General features: G+C 40.1%; 1 protein-coding gene across 15 annotated transcripts in view; it reads left to right on the forward strand.

Moving 5' to 3' along the window:
- WWOX (WW domain containing oxidoreductase) overlaps positions 1-20,604 on the forward strand; it is a 799,245-nt gene that overhangs the window by 38,083 nt on the left and 740,558 nt on the right. For all 15 annotated transcript variants that reach the window (XM_072117500.1, XM_072117505.1, XM_072117499.1 and 12 more), the window contains exon 6: positions 16,487-16,593. In XM_072117500.1, the coding sequence (XP_071973601.1) occupies positions 16,487-16,593 (107 nt within the window). The remainder of the gene's footprint in view (positions 1-16,486; positions 16,594-20,604) is intronic.

The following is a 20,604-nucleotide window of genomic DNA, read 5'->3' on the forward strand; positions in this document are numbered from 1 at the left end:
CCAATAAAATTAAAAAGAATCCCTACACTACAAAAATACTATATATATATATATATATATCAAAACGACCGAAAAACAAAATAGGGAATTCAATAAAAATGTTCATTTTGATTTAATTTGAAGTAAAGAAAAAATATGTACCAAAAATGAACAAAAAATACTTTTCCCCCTACTTTTAATCCCAAATAAAAATTAAATAAAATGTTCACTTGAGCCTTTTTAGGCCGTGTCACTAAGGGGTTAATGCAACAAAAAAGTGAAAAAAAGAAAGGGTCGTGCACAGCAATATCATATGATGGGCAAACACACAACATGTGTGAACTATATTACTTTACAACAGAAGCTAAAGTGCTACAATTGGACCCAAATAGCATACAGGAGTTTCTTATCCCAACCAGGGTATTGGTTGGTTGCGGACATCCTTTGTTTATTCCACTACTTAGATCCTTGTAGCCCTTGGTGTCTGTTTAGCAGACTTGTTGGTTTCTTTGCTTTTGGAACACTTGGACTTGGGATGTGTATTTGACTTGCATGTTGTATTTGTGCCACTTGGCTTTTGGATGTAAGATCAGTGGGACTACCACAAGTCTGTTTTACAGTTGTTTGTCCGTCAGAGAGGATGTCCGATATCTTGCACTAACTTGATTTTTGATTGTATTGAGGATCTCATATATCATTTATTTACAAACATAACATTTTCCAATTCCCATCGGCTAGGGGTGGGGGATTAACCCTTTCATGACATGTGACGTATCAGCACGTCATGGTTTGGCTGCAGGTGCATGGAGAGTGCTCAGGAAAGACTTACAGATCGCGCATGGGCGCCGTCATCTTGTTGGAGATCGTCGCTCCCCGTGACGTCATTAGGGAGCGGCGATCCATTGCCATGACAGCCTCGGGTCTTCCATTGATTACGATGTGCGATTTGCACATTGTAATGAATGAGGAGGAAAATCCCCATATACTGCAATACAGTAGTATGGCAGTATATGGTAGGATCAATTGGACAACCTAGGGTTAAAGTACCCTAGGGAGTCTGAAAAATAATAAAAGCAAAAATTAAAAAAATTTAAATTAGGTACCGCTGCATTTGAAAATGCACATTCTATCAAACTACAATAACTGTTTTTCACTGCATTTTTCACTAATGGAAAATAGCGCCCTAAAACGAAAATGGTACTTTTTTGCCATTTTGAAAAACATAAAATAATCTATAAAAAGTGATCAAAAGGTTGTACAGTCCTAAAAATGGTAGCATTGAAAACTTTATCAAAAGTCGCAAAAAAAGATACCACCCACAGCTCTGTACATATAAAAAAGTTATTAGCGCCAGAAAAAGTTTTTAATTTTTGTAATTGTATGAAAACATAAAACATAAAATTTGGTATCCCCCATGATCACATTGACCCAAAGAATAAAGTAGACATGTAATTTGTGGTGCACAGTGAAAGCCGTAAATTCCAAGCCCACCAGAAAACTCTGCAAATGCATTTTTTCACAAAATTCTGTGAAATTTTTTTCCGCTTGCCAGTACATGGTGTGGAAGAATAAATACCATCACTATGAAGTACAATTTGTTAAGCAGAAAATAAGCTACCACAGAGCTCTTTACGTGCAAAAAAAAAAAAATATTATAGGTTTTTGTGGGGAGTAAAAAATAAAAATGAAAAAACAAAAAAGGGCGAGGTCCTTAAAGGGTTAAGAGGTGTTACCTGCCCCACAAAATCCAATTCAGTTTATTTACTTTAGTCCTTTTAATGGTTTTTAAATGTCACATGTTTCTGTGTTTTTTTGTACTTTGTTAATGATAACGATGTGATGATGTGATTAAATGCTATTTGGGTCCAATTGTAGCACGTTTCTTTTCTAGAGTATTATAGTTCAGCATTGACCATTATGTGGTGAGCACATCATGTCTTTTTGCTCCTTGACCGAGGCGCTTGGCCTCAGCACTGAACTTGTGCCTGAGACTATCTCCATATTGAAATACCTTGTCATGTCGAAAGTCTTCTTGATACCAAAAAAAACGTTATTGAAAATAGACACAGATGCACAAAATCTGAGTGTCATTATAACACGTGGCAAATGGGGGAAGCAAATGAAATGTGCTTCAAGGGTTGCTTTAATAGCATGTATTATTGAGGAGATATATTATTCTCATCTATCTGTTCTCCTGGTTTTTCCTATGTAAATTTGCTTATATTTAAGTAAACAGACAGGGGTCTACTTTTAATTACCGTATTTTTCAGACTATAAGGCGCACAAAAAATCCTTTGATTTTCACAGAAATTAAAGGTGCGCCTTATAGTCCAGTGCGCCTTATATATGAACCGTACTGACAGACAACAACTGCCTTGAACTGTGCACAGGTCTGCCACCTCTGGTCATTCATCCTTATAATCTGGTGCGCCTTATAGTCCAGTGCGCCTTATATATGAACCTAGACATTTTAGCAGGCATTTATTGATGGTGCACCTTATACTCTGGTGCGCCTTATAGTCCGAAAAATACTGTAGTCAACCTGGATGACCACAGAATGAAGGAATGTAAACTAAAATAAAAACCAAAAAAGAAAAAGGAGCCTCGTTAGATAATATATCACTACAACTCTCAACCAATATCTGATCTACAACCCAAAAGAGAGCCGAAAAAAGCCATCAGAAAATAAAATTCATAGTATATTTTATTGTTAGAATAATACACAATATGCAAAAATACCACATAATAGGGAAAGAAATAGGGGGAAACAAATAGCCCCTGATGGAAATTGGGGCAACCACGGAAAACATAAGCGCCCTGTAGACACCCCAGAACCTAAAGGTAAGTAATAGTAATATAGACAAGGAAGTCTAATATATAGTAAAAAATGCAGACGGGAACATAGAGGAGTAAATCCTCAATTAAGTCCTATGTGAAGTGGGGACCGGAGGTACCTTCCGGCTCCCACTGTACACAAAATCAATTTAGTCCTTACCCGTAAGCATGGTGATAGGTACAATGGGGGACCACAGGAGGCCAATGAACTACACCCCGACGCGCGTTTCGCTGATGCTTCGTCAGGAGGTGAAGTGTATGTGTAGCATCACCTGTTTTATACTCGCCATCGGCCGTCCAGCTTAAAGACGCGCTCATCACGTGATGCAATTGCCACATGGTGCCGCACACCAGAAACGCGTCACCACGACACGCCCACCCAAATCACATGATTGGAGGGGCGTTGCCATGGAGAAGCGCCCGAAGCGCGCACCTCCACACGCACGATCGCGGCGCACAAGCGCGTCAACTGGACACCGCGGACAAGCATAACCAGGAAAATGCTTAAATGGTACAGATATATGATAATGTAAAATAAAACCAAAAACAGGAAAATCACAGTGCCTACAATCCACACAAGAATATAGAGGATCCCATATCATGACCATCGGGCTATAAATATAAAAAAATATATATATTACAAAAACCACATTTCAAAACCCTGCATACAGAATTATTATTGCTGTGTGGTATACAGATTAAGTGCTTATAATAGACAATTAAAATTTAACATACATAATGAAAAAGTGCATTCGTGCCATACAGTAAAAAATACCAATATTAGAAATTGTAGAGTATATTACATATTTTATACATATAAGCATCTGTACTAAACGTACATATGATCCACAATTAGTGAGAAAGTGTAAAGACAATACAGGCAGTCCCCGGGTTACATACAAGATAGGGTCTGTAGGTTTGTTCTTAAGTTGAATTTGTATGTAAGTCGGAACTGTATATTTTATCATTGTAATCCCAGCCAGAACTTTTTTGGTCTCTGTGACAATTGGATTTTAAAAATGGTGGGTTGTCATTAGAATCAGGATTAACAATAGAGCTTCATTACAGACACCTGTGATAACTGTTACAGCTGTTTATTGTAACCTAGGACTAAAGTACAGTAAATTACCAATATCCAGAGGTCCGTTTGTAACTAGGGGTCGTATGTAAGTCGAGTGTTCTTAAGTAGGGGACCGCCTGTAAAGTGCATCTAGTGCATCTAGTGCGTAAATATAAACAGGCAGTGAACAACTAATATTACATAAAATACATGCGCATATTGCAATTCAAAAAACACATTACAGCAAACACAGTGATAATGCTAACAGACCTAAATCATGCAAGGTCTTAGTCATCAAATAAGAAAAAAAGGGGAAAAAAGTGTAAAGTGCATACGTGCTCAGAGTAACACCGCACAGGACAGCAGGGTCGATGTGTGCATCAGAAGACAAGTTTTCTCTCTGTGTCAACATCTTCGAATCTTTAGAACATCTGGTAAGCCACGTGAAAACTCGAAATCCATAATGACCACTAGAATTCAGTATACGTTTATAATGGAATAGGCATAATAAACAATTACTAAAACCACACTACAACAAAAATTACACTAAAAGGAATTATAAAAAACTAAACTAAAATACAATTAATTTGGCAACAAGACGTTTTATCTGCAATCTTGGTACAACCAGTTTTGCTTAGAAAATTCCATATTATCCTTGTAAAAACTGTCAATTGCAAATGTAGCATGGTGAGTATACAGAAAGGGCAGGCTACCGTAGTAGCACTGAGGTCTACTGCAAGGATCAGTTAGTTCGGCTTGCCTACCAGAAAAAAATCTATAAATATATTTAGAGAACTGATCTCATTAGATATTGGACTATAGAGAAAGCTTGGGTGCTTGCACCTTAGTTTTGTATTTAATATATATTTTATTAAATTATGCCACCAAGTACTGGTATTGTTAAAGTGCAGCCGGTGGCACCATTCAAGATGTATCGTAAAGACTGTTCCACAGGCAAAGAGCTCAGAGAGGGAGGTCTGCAACACTATTGTCTTCCATCTGTAATATTAGTTCAGTTCTGCAGACTGACCTGCTCACATCATTGTAGTAGTCCAATAAGTTGTCAACTATTTATTGGTGGGTTACAGACCAGTGTGGATATATCCAGTAGGTGATATTTTATGGGGTGGAATGATGTAGCAAGCTAAAATCCTAGAAACCATTTGTGCTCAGCTATGGCTGTCCATTGCCTTAACTATATTTCATTTTAGAAATGTGTGTTTTTCCTGTGGCCACTCTCTGATTGGGTATATTTGCCTACATTGGTCAACTTTCTTTTGGTACCATTCTTTTCCATCATGATGATCAGGATAATCGGTTGTGTTGAACTCTTTGATGGATTCAAGTCCATAGTTGTAATTTACTAAATGGAGTTCTGGTTGTTGAAACCGCTTAAACAAACGAAACTCCCTAGGGACACCATAGGCGTTCCTTGAACTGTATACTGTTTATGGCCCATACTTGCCTCTTAAATACACCTTGACAGAATTTGTGTTTACATGGTTACTGGAGGAGCACTGTAAAGATTATTTTCCCCTTCTCCAGACTTTGCGTAGCAGACTGAGGGTGAAGACACACATGGCGTTTTTGGGCCGTTTTTGGGCCGTTTTTACTAAGTGCGTTTTCAGATCGTTAAAAACGCATGCGTTAAAAAACGCATCCGTTTTTTAAAAACGCGTGCGTTTTTTGAAAACGCATGCGTTTTTGTCCGTTTTTCGTTGCGCAATTTCGGAAAAACTGACAAAAACGCATGCGTTTTCAAAAAACGCATGCGTTTTTAAAAAAACAGATGCGTTTTTTAACGCATGCGTTTTTAACGATCTGAAAACGCACTTAGTAAAAACGGCCCAAAAACGCCATGTGTGTCTTCACCCTGAGGAGAATGCCACAAGCAGATTCCTGATTTTCTGACCACAACTATCATGACTATCACTTTTGAGAACTCACCTGTTTCAGCTAGAACCATGTTACACTGTGCGTTTCTCATTGCTCTGCTTAAGCCAGATTGTCACTGCAGGGTCAGATTAGAACTCATTCAAGCACAATAGTGGCATGAACAGCAGCCAGCCTCAGGTCATTGCTGCCTCTGGAGAGTTACAGGCCAGTCACTTGAAATTCATTATAAGGTTTTGCAAAACATTATTGCCTCAAGATCCCACTCCTTGGAGAATCCACACATACTCTGGCTATTTGGTAGATCTTCACTGTCCTCTCATAAAATAATATCTTTTAGCTGTTAATGGGTTGGCAATAAAGCATTATAATAGCTACTTATAAAGGCAACATTTTCTCTTTTAAATTTGGCTCATCTCATCTTCAGTGAAAAGTTTAGTTACAGATACTTACATATTTTTTGATCGTACACTTCCCATTTTTCTATTTGAAAGTATAAATGTAAAATGGGAACTTCAGCTCATTTTGACCTTTATGAAATGTGGGAACTGCGATGTTAAAGCACCCTACATTGGTAAGCCTAATATTCGTACAGAGGGTTGAAATCTAAACTTACTGTAAGCAGGTGCGAATTGAACTAAATATATTGTTGTGGTAAGGACCTTCCACTCTATCACAGGTTAAGCTCACAGGTTTTGAAAAATCTCAAGTATTTAAAAAAAACAAATTCTACGTTCCTCTTCATTCTGATCCCTTTGCTCGTCTACACTAAGCTTGACACACAGGGATTACCTAGGAAAGAAAGTTCTTAAAAGGAGTACGGGGGCAAGATGCATACCTTCACCACCTCCCTCTCACGAGAGGCATGACTTATGAGAGGCGCCAGTCTTATGACATCATCTCCCATGTTCTCAGCATTCATAATTAGCAGCTGGGAGCGCCGGACATCTTGTCCCCTGCTGCTATGTATAACTTCTTTTCTAGATGATCTCAGCTAGGCAAGCTTAGCAGAAGGTCAGCGCCGGGATCGGAATGAAGAGAAGCTTTATGTAAATTAGGCTGAAGGGTTCTGGTGGGTGATAGCAGAACCCCTCCGCACTTTGGCTGTATTCGAGCCACTGATCGCTTCTAACTCACTTGCTTTGTCCCCCAGTGCTTTACTCCAGATGATGTCAGCCAGCTCTTAAAGCGGTGGGGGTGGGAGGAGGAGGCAGTGGGCAGGGCACAAGCACTCTGCGGAGTATGCAGCCACATGCTTTACAGTGCCTCAATCAGCTTCATGATGATAAGTTCCAACAACCCCCGTCATGTTTCAATTATACCTTTTTGCTGCATCTGAATAATTTCAGTGTTTTTTAATTGTTTGTTTAACATTACCTGGCTCTATGATGTGGCCACCAGGCAGGTAGCCTGTAACGACTTAAAGAAGTTCAATACAAGCAGCAACCAATATATCAGGGCCCGTTTGCCTCTCTTTGACATCCATATGCTTTTTTGGATAACACATTTATGAGACAAAAGTGTGTCTCATTTTCTTCACAATGCCATTTGCTTGCGTTGCATACTTTACTGTACTCTGAAAGAAAAATCAACTCTGCGTTTTACCGCCGCAGTTTAGCTAATAGAAACCTGCAGTACATTATAGTTTAATTCTCAAAATGATATTGTATTATAGTTGGCAGCTCCATGCTAATTAGGGGAAAATAAAACTGAAATGTTCTTCGGCAGACTAAAAATGAAACTGTTAAAATTAATACTTGCCTTGTTCAACACATTTTGTGCTCACATGAACGCAGTGTTCATTACTCTGTTTTAGTCAAACATCTGCACTCCCCAGAAGCTAGGGGTGATTACTGTGCTATTCAGATGTGAAAAAAATTATCTGTTAATCTTTCTTTAAAAACTCTCAAGCATATTTGCTGTAAGGAGAAGGCGGGAACGATATGTTTATTTATATTTTGGAGAAAATTATAGATTTCACACTCTTGTTCTTGGATTTTGTATTAATACATATTGTGTGTGGGGTATTTTAACCCAATGGTGACACAAATAAGTTTGTATTGAACGCTTGTCATGACTTGGCAAGCTTATTTACTGTGATTTCTTCAAGGGAACCAGAACTTTCCGCTCAAAAGTAAGGATAGCGAGTTACGCCGTATTCAAACTTCCGTATGGGGGATGTATGTATGGCTGCAAGCTTGCGGTCATACATATGTCCTCTGTAAAAAGCAATGGCTGAACGAAGTGATACGGTGCCAAACGCGTGCGGCACTGCTCCGTACACAGGGAAAAGATATTTCTGCCTTTTACGGCGCCGTGTGCAATAAATCGCTATGGAGAGGGGAGGGCTCACCACTCCCCCTCTGTATGGCGCCGGACGTATGCCCTCCCGGTCGTAGCCGTACGCCGATGTAAAAAAAAAAAAAAAAAACCCTTTATAGTCCATTCCATCTGCTCAAAAATTAGACTAACTAAGATTTGCCATTGGAAATTCGTGTCATATATCAGTCTCTGGGACCATCAAATACAGCTCAGCACCATGCTCTTCTTGATGCATTCATACTGGGGCAACGGGACCGATGTTCTTATAATCGGTGGGTCCCAGCAGTTGGACCCCCAGCAATTAATGAAACGTGTTAAGTGGTCAGCTTTTAGTCAATCCAAAATCCACCAGCAATTTCCAATTAACACCATTGATTGGTTTTAGTGCCCTTTTACTATTGAAACCAAGAAGGACGCTGCAGCCAGAAAACCATATTTGGAATGGCAACATGTGCAAAATGCAGGCTTTTTCCCAAGATGCCGTTCAAGCACAATCTGTTGAAGGAATGTAATGCTCTGCTTGTTCTCATGTTAGGACTGCATTAAGTACCTGAAACTTTCAAGGTCTTTTGGCTTAAAATCTTTGTTCACTCTTATAGTTGGTCACTGATATACCGTAATCATTATTCAACGTTTTTTATATTTGTGGAACGCCTGTAGGTTTCATTTTCCATGTGATGTTTTTTTTTTATTACTCCTAAGTGTGAAGAACTAGAAACATTTGCTTGTAGGAGTAATAGGTACCTTAACTCTTCAATAAGTCTTCTATATAGCGGAGGTCAAATTATTTTAAGTTTTTTTTTTTAATTAAAAAGACATGTAATGCACATCTAACTACCTCCATCTACTTAGCTCAAATTTGTTTTGATCTTTTGTTGTAATGGCTTTCTGCTCACTGTAAACTACTAAAACCGTATAGTAGTAATACCAGCATATGTAAAACTACAGATAAAACTGTATATTAATTTTACAATATGTTATGCTAAATATGTTTATCTGACAAACACGGATGGCAGGGAACTGTAATAGCAAAACACCACATCTTCCAAACACCACAGAGGTTAAGGTCACATGTTGGACAGCGATCGTCTTTCAATAGAGAACTTACTTATCACACAAGGAAATCCATGTCTGCCAATATCTGCATCTCAAGCTAGCCCCTGGGTACCATGGACCCTGTAGCACTTTAATTAAACCAAGTTCTGTCACTTTGGTGAGAACATCCATAAACTCTTTCGCTAAGCAATTAAGTTTCTTTGTATTTTTGTTCTGGCCTTTTCCTCGAGCATTATGTCTATATAGAGTTTGCCGTTTTACGCAGATTTTCCAGATATAATCACATTTCTTTCTCTTTCTTTGCTGATTGTTATCTGCTGTTTTTATTATGATTATTATTTTAAACTGCCGCTCATCTCCTCTAATGCCCATTTCTTGCCATGTCACATTAAGAAAAAAAGCGGCACAAAAATCCCCTCTGCATTATCTTGCTGTGCATCATAATTCCTAATCACTTTAGTGGATTTCCATAGTCTAATTCCAAATATTTGCTAAGTACATTAAACGACGTAATTATACATTTTTGCCATTCTCAGTTTAATAGGGAACATATGGTTTCTTCATCAATCTTGCAAACAGCACTTAATTTTTGAATGCTTTTATTTGAAGTAGTGTACGGTACACAACAACGAATGAGTCCCCAGAGTGTGTGTGAGAAACGGCAAGAGTTTACTCGGTAAATTTAGAATAATCCAGTTAACCCAGTTAATTCAACAGTAAATTTTCTGCATGTCTATACAGTAGCGATCCAAGAGAGATCCAAGGGTGTCTTTATACACCTGTCTCAGCAAAGCATTTTCTACAAGCATTGTTGCAACTCAGCATTCCCGAGACCAAGCTTTGCAGAGAATTTTATTCTACTTTTATGAGGGGGGAGACAGCGGAAGGAATGAAATAGTTACAGCTACACTTGCAGGCGATATTATAAAAATAGTATATGGATTCTTCTGTGTTTTTTACAGGATGTTCCTAAAAGGAATCCTTCTTTTTTTTTTAAAAAAAATGTATTCACTACTTGGCTGACCATTAACTGCTAGTAATATTCAATCTAAACCGAATGGTATAGAGTGCTATTTTTTTTTTAAATAGTTTGCAGTTGAATGGGAAAATTAGTTTATGGAGTCAAGTAGGTACCTATATAGAAGACCATATCAGGTACAAATATAAATATTAACTCTTCTGTCCAGCTAATTCACCTATCTCCTCGATTTACCTATAATAATAATAATTCCTTTATTTATATAGCGCACACAGATTATGCATTGCTACACAGAGCTTGCTAGGTCAGTCCTTGTCCCCTTTGGGCTCACCATCTAATTAACCTACCAGTAAGTTTTGGAGTGTGCGAGGAAACCAGAGGACCCAGAGTAAACACACGCAAATGCAAAGACAACATACAAACTCTTTGCAGATGTTGACCTGGATGGGACTTGAACCCAGGACCCCATGCCTCTCTTCTCTGCCAGTCTCTCCACCGGTTACCCATTGCACAGCAAATGTAATTTAAAATACTAACCATGACATACAAAGATGTCCATAATCTTTCCCCTCCATATATCAGCCAATACCGTCCCACACGTAATCCCTGTTCCACACAGGACCTTCATTTTTAGGTCTTGCATTTATAGTTTCTTGTGGTCACCTCTTTACAGTTAGTATGGTTCTAGCTCTGCAGTGCTGCTTGCCAAAGTGGCTGTGACCAGTACCTGAGGGCCTTAGTAAGTGCTAAGCTACCGAACAGACAGTGTATCTGGGATACAGACTGAAGAGGTCTTGAGGTATCACAGTGTAAAAAATATGGTTCAAGTCTCTGAACAGCAGTTTTCATTTGCCTATGCTCTATGTCATTCCGCATGAGTGTGTACCCACACTAAACTATTTATTTAAATGCGCATGCCAAATGACCACTTTCCAGTCCATTACTGGCCTCATGTACAAATGTGTGTGGATGCAAGCCACAAACAACAGGATGTTTGCTGTTGTTTTTGGCCCGCTGACATGTGTAGGGTGAGGCCCATTAGTTAAAAGAGACGTTCACGGTGCATATACCGCACTGTGGACATGCATACTAAGGGTATTCCAGGAATATTATCTTCAGATAAAAAAAACTCATAATGCTTTAAATAAATACATAAAATAAAACTCAATTTTATTATCACAAATTGGAGCTTAAAGGACATCTACCACCAGGATGAAGGATTGTAAACCAAGAACACTGACATACTGGTGTGTGCCCCCTCTGGCAGGATCCACTTTTCTTTAAGCTCCTTATGCTCCTTATTCGGATTCCCTCAGGCTCATTGACATAATTTTAAAATCCTTCTTTTGTAAAAACCAGGGAATAAGAAGCTAAAAGAAGAGCGGATCCTGCCAGAAGAGGCACACACCGGTATGTCAGTGGTTTACAATCCTTTATTCCTGGTGGTAAATCTCCTTTGAATAGCTTGCTTTTATGATTTACAAAATTTTATGGGATTTATAAAGTAGGTGGAGTTAACTCTACTATGGCTGCTACAGGATACTACAACTCCCATGAGCCCTCAGTTCTCAATAACACCTCCTTCCTCTCATGTTCTGCTCCCAGTGATGATCTAACAGACTATTCTGCTCTGTTAACTTAGTAATGATGTGTGTGTAACTGAAAGATGGTGTTTCACCACAGCACCAGCCATACTGGATGTGTCTTAGACTTATACTGGTGTACCATGCACAAGCACGTGATACTTCCCCGCCCCCCCGCCATATTAGTCTGACCTGCCATGTGCTGATTGCCTCCATGTAACTCATCATTCAGACCCATCCTTGTAAAAACTCTCTCCCCTGTCTTAAAAGGTTCTATTTGGCATAGCTGCTTTCTCCCACTAACAGCGGACTACAGCAGAGCTGCCGTACCATGTATTGCCTGTCTTGTGGAAGGAAGCAGACATGTTTTACAAACCCTTTAAATCCACCAACAAGCGAAGTTAAAGAACTAAATCGCATGCGCAACATCATAGGACACTCTCTGAATTCTTGCACCATAGTCCCATGTAAACCCATTTCTCCTATCCAGCAGCCTCCTAACATGCAGTCCCATGTAAGCACATCCCTCCTTTCCCCTATCCTCCTAACATCCAGTCTCATGTAAATGCATTCTTGTCCATCTAGCTTTATAAAAGCAGTGCCGCGAACTACATCCCCACAACCTCATAATGTGCAGCCCCATGTAAATTCACCCCTCTTGTTCCTCCAGCCCCAATAAATGACATCACTATTGTCCATTAAACCTGCATACCCATTCCTGTTCTGCCTCACAAACCTTCACGTTTCTCCTCCATTAAAGGACACCTGTCAATAGGTCTGTGTCACTTGTCCTGTCACTACTACCTGTTGGAGCAGCTCACAAGCAAAGACCTGTGGGTTCTCTGGTCCTTCTTAATGGTTCCACTCCCTAATTCTGGTTCTGTCCTCTCAGTGATATCAAACCCACTGCATGCAACCGACTACAGCCCGACATAGCGATGTGGACATGTGACCAGCAGCCATCTTCTGTCCTGTGTCTGTTCCACTGAGAGAAAATGCTGATTAAAGGGCCATACACGGTCAAATAAAGACAAGCTTCTACCTCGATTCTTAGGGACCCTGGTTTTCCACAGATGTGAGTGAATCAACAGTACTTCAAAGTGCTTCAGATAAACATCATTGAGCTAATTTCCAGTCCTTTTTCTTCTCTGTTCTGTCCCCTAAATCAACGTTCACACCTTCTTCAGAAAAAACGTTTGCAGTTTTCCGGATCAACTCTTTTAGGAGATTGTGCTGCGCAGAACAGGTCTTCTAGTGGAGATCAATAAGACTCAGGTAACAATGAAAAGTATTTATTATACACACATACACTCACCGGCCACTTTATTAGGTACACCATGCTAGTAACGGGTTGGACCCCTTTTTGCCTTCAGAACTGCCTCAATTCTTCGTGGCATAGATTCAACAAGGTGCTGGAAGCATTCCTCAGAGATTTTGGTCCATATTGACATGATGGCATCACACAGTTGCCGCAGATTTGTCGGCTGCACATCCAAGATGCGAATCTCCCGTTCCACCACATCCCAAAGATGCTCTATTGGATTGAGATCTGGTGACTGTGGAGGCCATTTGAGTACAGTGAACTCATTGTCATGTTCAAGAAACCAGTCTGAGATGATTCCAGCTTTATGACATGGCGCATTATCCTGCTGAAAGTAGCCATCAGATGTTGGGTACATTGTGGTCATAAAGGGATGGACATGGTCAGCAACAATACTCAGGTAGGCTGTGGCGTTGCAACGATGCTCAATTGGTACCAAGGGGCCCAAAGAGTGCCAAGAAAATATTCCCCAAACCATGACACCACCACCACCAGCCTGAACCGTTGTTACAAGGCAGAATGGATCCATGCTTTCATGTTGTTGACGCCAAATTCTGACCCTACCATCCGAATGTCGCAGCAGAAATCGAGACTCATCAGACCAGGCAAAGTTTTTCCAATCTTCTACTGTCCAATTTCGATGAACTTGTGCAAATTGCAGCCTCAGTTTCCTGTTCTTAGCTGAAAGGAGTGGCACCCGGTGTGGTCTTCTGCTGCTGCAGCCCATCTGCCTCAAAGTTCGACATACTGTGCGTTCAGAGATGCTCTTCTGCCTACCTTTTTTTTTAATCAATTTTATTTTTATTGATTTTTATAAACTTTTATAGAAACATACAACAATTATCCGTTACAGATGGTCAAATGTACATTGTAAGGAGATACATACTAAATTGGCCAAGCATGGCCTATATTATCCCGCAATCCTCGAGTACAATAGACCTAAGGATATCTGCCATATCATGAATTTCAAGTGAACAACATATCGTAACATTGAAAGAAACCCAACAAAAGAAAATAATACCCCCCCCCCGCCTTCAACCCCCCCCCAGAGTCATCTCCCAAGGGTAGGGCATATATGCCCAAAAGTGATAATGCTCCCTATCTTTACCAATGCATCCAAATTACCAACTTATGCAGCTAGGGAGAGCTGGTATTGTAAACTTGACCTAATTTGTAACAGCTGTGGCGATGGCAGACCCGCCGTATCCATCCATTTCCCCCCATTTTTTTCAAATTTAGCTATGGAGTTCCTTTTCAAGTAAGAGCCATATTCCAGAATGATCACATTATTGACCCTATTTATATATTCCCGCACAGTTGGGGGCCGTGGCCTAATCCAATGTGCAGCCACCAACTTCCTCATTTGGTATAAGGACCGCTGTATTCCCACAGTTTGAAATTTCAGTAAATTATCTATATCCAAAATTCCAAACAAACAGGAGAGAGGTACAGCTGGTATAGTAACCGAGAACACCCTGCCTAAGATTTCTAGCACTTCTTTCCAAAGGCTTTCCAGTTCCCCACATTCCCACATCATGTGTAGGATACCAGCCTCCTCACAGCCACATCTAGGGCAGTTCGAGTCTCCACGGACCCCAATTTGATATAACAACTGTGGCGATCTATATGCCCTATGCAGCATGAAAAGGTGGGACATTCTATGGGCCTCGCTAGGGGATAAGGTAGGCACCATCTCTAGGCAGTCTGACCATTGTTCATCAGTTATAGGACCTATATCTCTTTCCCATTTAACGTGACTCTTAACCTGTGCGTCTCCTAAGGAGTCGTTCAATAAGACAACATTGTAAAAGGAGATTAGTCCCTTAGTTGTGGTAGATGTCAATACTCTATTCAAGGCCCCGCAAGGTCCCACTGTAATCTGGCTTGTACGATTCTGAGTGTCGTATGCATGTCGCAGCTGGAGGTATTGGTAGAACCATGCCTGTGGTAGCTGATGTGTATTTCTCAGCTCTTCAAACGTCTTACATATTCCATTAGAGCATAGATCCTCTAAAGTGATAACGCCTTTACCTTCCCATGGAGAAAAACCTTCTAACCGGAAAATTTCAGGTAAAGCAGGGTTCCTCCATAAGGGGCTAAAAGTGGTATATTTGGAGACTCCCATTATAGCTTTCGCCTTAGTCCATACTTTCCCCATCAATGTCAAAGTAGGTTTCTTGCTTATCTGACCACCTCCAAAGCTAGCTTCTAAGGCTCTTCTGCCTACCTTGGTTGTAACGGGTGGCGATTTGAGTCACTGTTGCCTTTCTATCAGCTCGAACCAGTCTGCCCATTCTCCTGTGACCTCTGGCATCAACAAAGCATTTCTGCCCACAGAACTGCCGCTCACTGGATGTTTTTTCTTTTTCGGACCATTCTCTGTAAACCCTAGAGATGGTTGTGCGTGAAAATCCCAGTAGATCAGCAGTTTCTGAAATACTCAGACCAGCCCTTCTGGCACCAACAACCATGCCACGTTCAAAGGCACTCAAATCACCTTTCTTCCCCATACTGATGCTCGGTTTGCACTGCAGAAGATTGTCTTGACCATGTCTACATGCCTAAATGCACTGAGTTGCCGCCATGTGATTGGCTGATTAGAAATTAAGTGTTAACGAGCAGTTGGACAGGTGTACCTAATAAAGTGGCCGGTGAGTGTACATCGATTAAAAAAAAAGCACTTTGTATATAAAACCCAGGGACAGGCGATGATGTTTGCTGGCTATCGTGTGGAATTATTTAATATATAAAGAAATATATGTTTATGATTGTTTGTGAGTATAATAAAGACTTTAAATTGTTACCTGAGTTTTATTGATATGCACTACAAGACCTGTTCTCATCAGCACCATCTCCTAAAAGAGCTGACCTGGAAAACCGCAACCATTTTTTCTGAAGAGGGTGTGAACGATGATTTACAGGACGAACGTAGAAGAGAGAGGAGTTGGTGGAAAACAGCTCATTATTGTTTATTTAAAGCTCTTAGAAGTACTGTTTATTTACTTATGTCTGTGGAGAATCGGGATCCCTAGGAATCGAGGTATAAGTGTATGGACTTAATATGGGATTGTCTTTCCCTTGGCTGTAGCTCCCTCGTCACATTTTTCTTCTAAGGGGAACAAATTTTAAATAACAACAAATTACATATTAGCATATATGTGTGTGTGTGTATATAATATATATGACCCATTTGAATATCAAGTATTCTTACTTTTGTAATACACTTTAAAGTCTTTCCTTGGCTCCTCCACATGCATGTGAAAAGCATGTGGTATCTTAATTTATTGTGCTCTTTATCTAAATTCTTGCCATATAAAGTGAGAATAAAGTAAAAGGATAGTTCAAGTTTCTTAGTGCCTGTTTGACACCATGTTCCCTTATACGAATAATTTTCCCCTAAATAAAACATTGCAAGTGGCAGTACAACCTGATTCTGTTTTTGCTTTGGCCTCCTCCAGGGTTTGAGACGGCACGTTCCTTGGCTCTTCATGGTGCACTGGTAATCCTGGCATGCAGGAGCCTTCAAAAGGCTAATGAAGCCAAGAAGCAGATCATTGATGAATGGGTGAGTGAAGATATTTCCATTAACTATCTTGCACATATAAGGCACTCTGTACTCTGCTTTACAATATTCTATACATCATATCCAAAATTAAAAGCAAACCGAAGAATATGGGAAGTTTATGTAGATGATCCTGCAACTATACAAAGATACTAAGCACCAAATGTATTCGACAAGAACAAATCTATCATAACACTGATCATATCCCTCAATAACATTAGGGGATGTAATGTCAAAGAAACAATGACAAATAAATATATATATATATAGTAAATCTTTAGTGATACTGAAAAATGTTCACAAACCACAGGTATTGTTACACAGAAGAGGAGTTACCCCATTTTGAACCAAGGAGTGTATTAATAAAGATGCATGTTACCACATGATTGGCTATATTTACACTATATGAACCTGTGTTAGTATGTTGTAAGATGTTGTACATTAAGCTTAACTCATGTTGAACTATCTCATAACCAACATATCTACGTGTAAGTACGTGTGACTTATACAACAACATTAAATCCAGCAATGAGGCAAAGAAAGTTTTACCCATGTGACACCATAAACATACTCCTGGACCGGCGATAAAATCATCCGCAACACACATTTCAGTTTGAAACACCTTCGCCTGAGGTTGGTTAGAGCCAAAATACGTGTCAGGGACGGTATTACTATTTATATATTTTTGTTGTTGTTTCTCTGACATTACATCCCTTCATGTTATTCTCCTACACACTATTAGGATGTTAACCCCTTCCCGACATTTGACGTAATAGTACTGCATCGCGGGAGGTGCGTTCCCGCAAAATGCAGTACTATTACGTCATGCTTCTGGCACAGGCTCCTGAATGGAGCCGGCGCCAGAAGCTGCGGGTGTCAGCTATATATTTTAGCCGACACCTGCCTCTAACACCCGCGATTGGAGGTCATTTGCAAGGGTCATTTGAGAAGAATCGGACCCCCCCCCCCCCCCCGCGGCGCTTACCGGGGGGGTCCCACGCTCCAATCGCAGCCCCGGGACTGCCAGCGCACTGTGTAATGTGAAGAAGAGCTTGAACAAGTGACCAGTGGATCGCTTGTTCAAGCTAACCTGTAAAAGTTAATTAAAAATGTTAAAAACATTACATAAAATAATTTTTTTAATAAAAATAATTAATTAAATAAAGTTAAAGTCCCCTAAACACAAATATTCCCTATACACATGCAATAAAGTGGGGAAAAAAAGAAGATCGCCAAAACCCCCCACATATTTGGTATCACCGCGTCCGTAACAATCCGTACAATAACTCAGAAACATTATTTGACCCGCTCGGTGAACGCCGTAAAAACAAAACCCGAAAAACACGCTAAAAATGTACATTTTTCATAAAATCTCTACACAAAAATGTTCTAAAAAGTGATCAAAAAAAGTTATGTGCGCAAAAATGGTACCACTGAAAAGAACAACTCAACACGTGAAAAAATAAGCTCTAAACTAGCTCTTCAACCAAAAAATGTTAAAGTTAAGTCTCCGAAAAGATGGCAATGCAAAAACAACGAGATTTCCTCTATATTAGTTTTTATCCAGTAAAATTGTAAAAATAAATGAAAAACTATATAAATGAGGTATCACCGTTATCGTAGTGACCTATAGAATAAAGATAATATAGTATTTTTAGTGTACGGTGTACGACCCCCAAAGAATATGAAAAGTAAACCAAAATTGACAATTTTCTTTTCACCCATACATTCAAGAGTTAATAAAATCTCATCAATAAGCTAATGACCCACTAAAATGAAGTATTTGTAAAGTGCATCTCATGTCGCAGAAAATAAGCCCTTATATGTCCAAATTGCCAAAAAAATAAAGATTGTATAGCCAATAAAAAGTGACAATGCATTATCTGCTCTGAATGGTGCAGCTTCCCTTCAATGCCCTGGTGTGTGCACATACAGCAGGTTACCACCACATATGGGGTATTGTTATACGCGGGAGTGATTGAGTATCAAATTTTGTGGAGCGTTTTGGTATTTTATCCACTGAGAATTTGTACATTCTTTGAAAAACACATTAATTTAGCCAAAAAATTTTACTTTCAAAATTGCATCCGATTTTGTTTTAACCCCTGTAAAACAATTAAAGGGTTAACAAACTTCATAAAAGTTGTTTCACGTACGTTGAGGGGGTGTAGTTTCTATAATGGGGTCATTTATGGGGTTTTACTTTTATTTAGGCCTCTCAAAGTGATTTGAAACCTGAGCAGGTCCCTCAATAGCAGGATTTTGCATTTACCGTATTTTTCGGCCTATAAGGCGCACCGGACTATAAGGCGCACCTCTAATAAATGCCTGCTAAGACATCTAGGTTCATATATAAGGCGCACTGGAGTATAAGGCGCAGGATCAAATGCAGTACCTAAAAATGACCAGCAGGTGGCAGACCTGTGCACAGTTCAAGGCAGCTACACTTCCGGGGAAACTTGTCTTCAGCGTGTCAGAGAGCTCCGATCTCAGAGGTATGGGCTGCTGGGGGTTAATGCGGGGTGATGCAGCAGGGGTTAAGCGGTCTCCCTCTGCCCCTTCTCCTTCCCTCCTCAGCCAGGGTGTTATTCCTGTGGGGTTCCCTGTGGCTGCTTCTCTTTCCCCTGTTACAGGGCTGTCAGGTATGGGGGATTGTTTACTGATGATGATTGCCTCGTGGTCGGCACTATGGCAGCTCCGGTCTCTCCGTGCTAGGGGAGGGCAGGATGGGCACAATGTTAGTTGTGGTGCCAGGGCACTTCAGGAGCTAGGGACCCTGTATACTGTGTGGGAAGGTGCAGGAAATTTCTGGGGATGGAGCTATTAACCCCTTAAGGACGGAGGGTTTTCCGGCTCATTTCTCGCTCTCCAACTTCAAAAATCCATAACTTTTTCATTTTTCCGTGTACAGACCTGTGTGAGGGCTTATTTTGTGCGTAACAAATTTTACTTTCCCGTAATGTTATTTATTTTAACATGCCGTGTACTGCGAAGCTGAAAAAAAATTCCAAATGTGGAAAAATTGAAAAAAAACCGCACGTGCGTCACGTTCTTGTGGGCTCAGTTTTTACGACTTTCACTCTTCGCTCCAAATAACACGCCTACTTTATTCTTTGGTTCGGTGCGATCGCGGTGATACCAAATTTATATCGGTTTTATTGTGTTTTAATACATTTTCAAAAATTAAACGAATGTGTACAAAAAAGAAAAAAAATTTTTTGCCATCTTCTGACGCTAATAACTTTTTCATACTTTGGCGCACGGAAATGTGTGAGGGGTCATTTTTTGCGAAATGAGGCGACGTTTTCATTGCTACCATTTTGAGGTCTGTGCGACATTTTGATCATTTTTTATTTCATTTTTTATGTTATGTAAAAAGGTGTAAAAGTCGCATTTCGGACATTTGGGCGCCATTTCCCGCCTCGGAGGTCACCGCCGGCCGTAACCGTTTTTATATTTTGATAGATCGGGCATTTTGGGACGCGGCGATACCTAATATGTCTGTGATTTTTACTGTTTGTTATGTTTTATATCCGTTCTAGGGAAAGGGGGGTGATTTGAACTTTTAATATTTTATTAATTTTTTTTATTTTTTAAACTTTTTTTTTTCTTTTTTTTTTCACTATTTTTTAGACCATCTAGGGTACAATAACCCTAGATGATCAGATCGCTCCTACCATATACTGCAATACTACAGTATTGCAATATATGGCGTTTTTGCAGGTCTTACATTACAATGAGCCACTGGCTCATTGTAACGAACCTGCATAAACCATGTAGCCTCGTGTCAAGAGAAGACCCGAGGCTACCATGGTAACCGATCGCCGCCCCCCGATGACGTTCGGGGGCGTGGCGATCGAAAAAAAGATGGCGGCGCCCGCGCGCCGCCGTCTTTTAAACGCCGCCCGCGACTTTGCGGGCGGCGTTTAGAGGGTTAATAGCCGCGATCGGTGCAAGCACCGACCGCGGTTATTAGCGGTGGGGGTTTTGTGCAAAATGCAAAAACCCCCACCT

The sequence above is a fragment of the Engystomops pustulosus genome, chromosome 7 (genome assembly GCF_040894005.1).
Source record: "Engystomops pustulosus chromosome 7, aEngPut4.maternal, whole genome shotgun sequence".
In the NCBI taxonomy this organism is placed as follows: domain Eukaryota; kingdom Metazoa; phylum Chordata; class Amphibia; order Anura; family Leptodactylidae; genus Engystomops; species Engystomops pustulosus.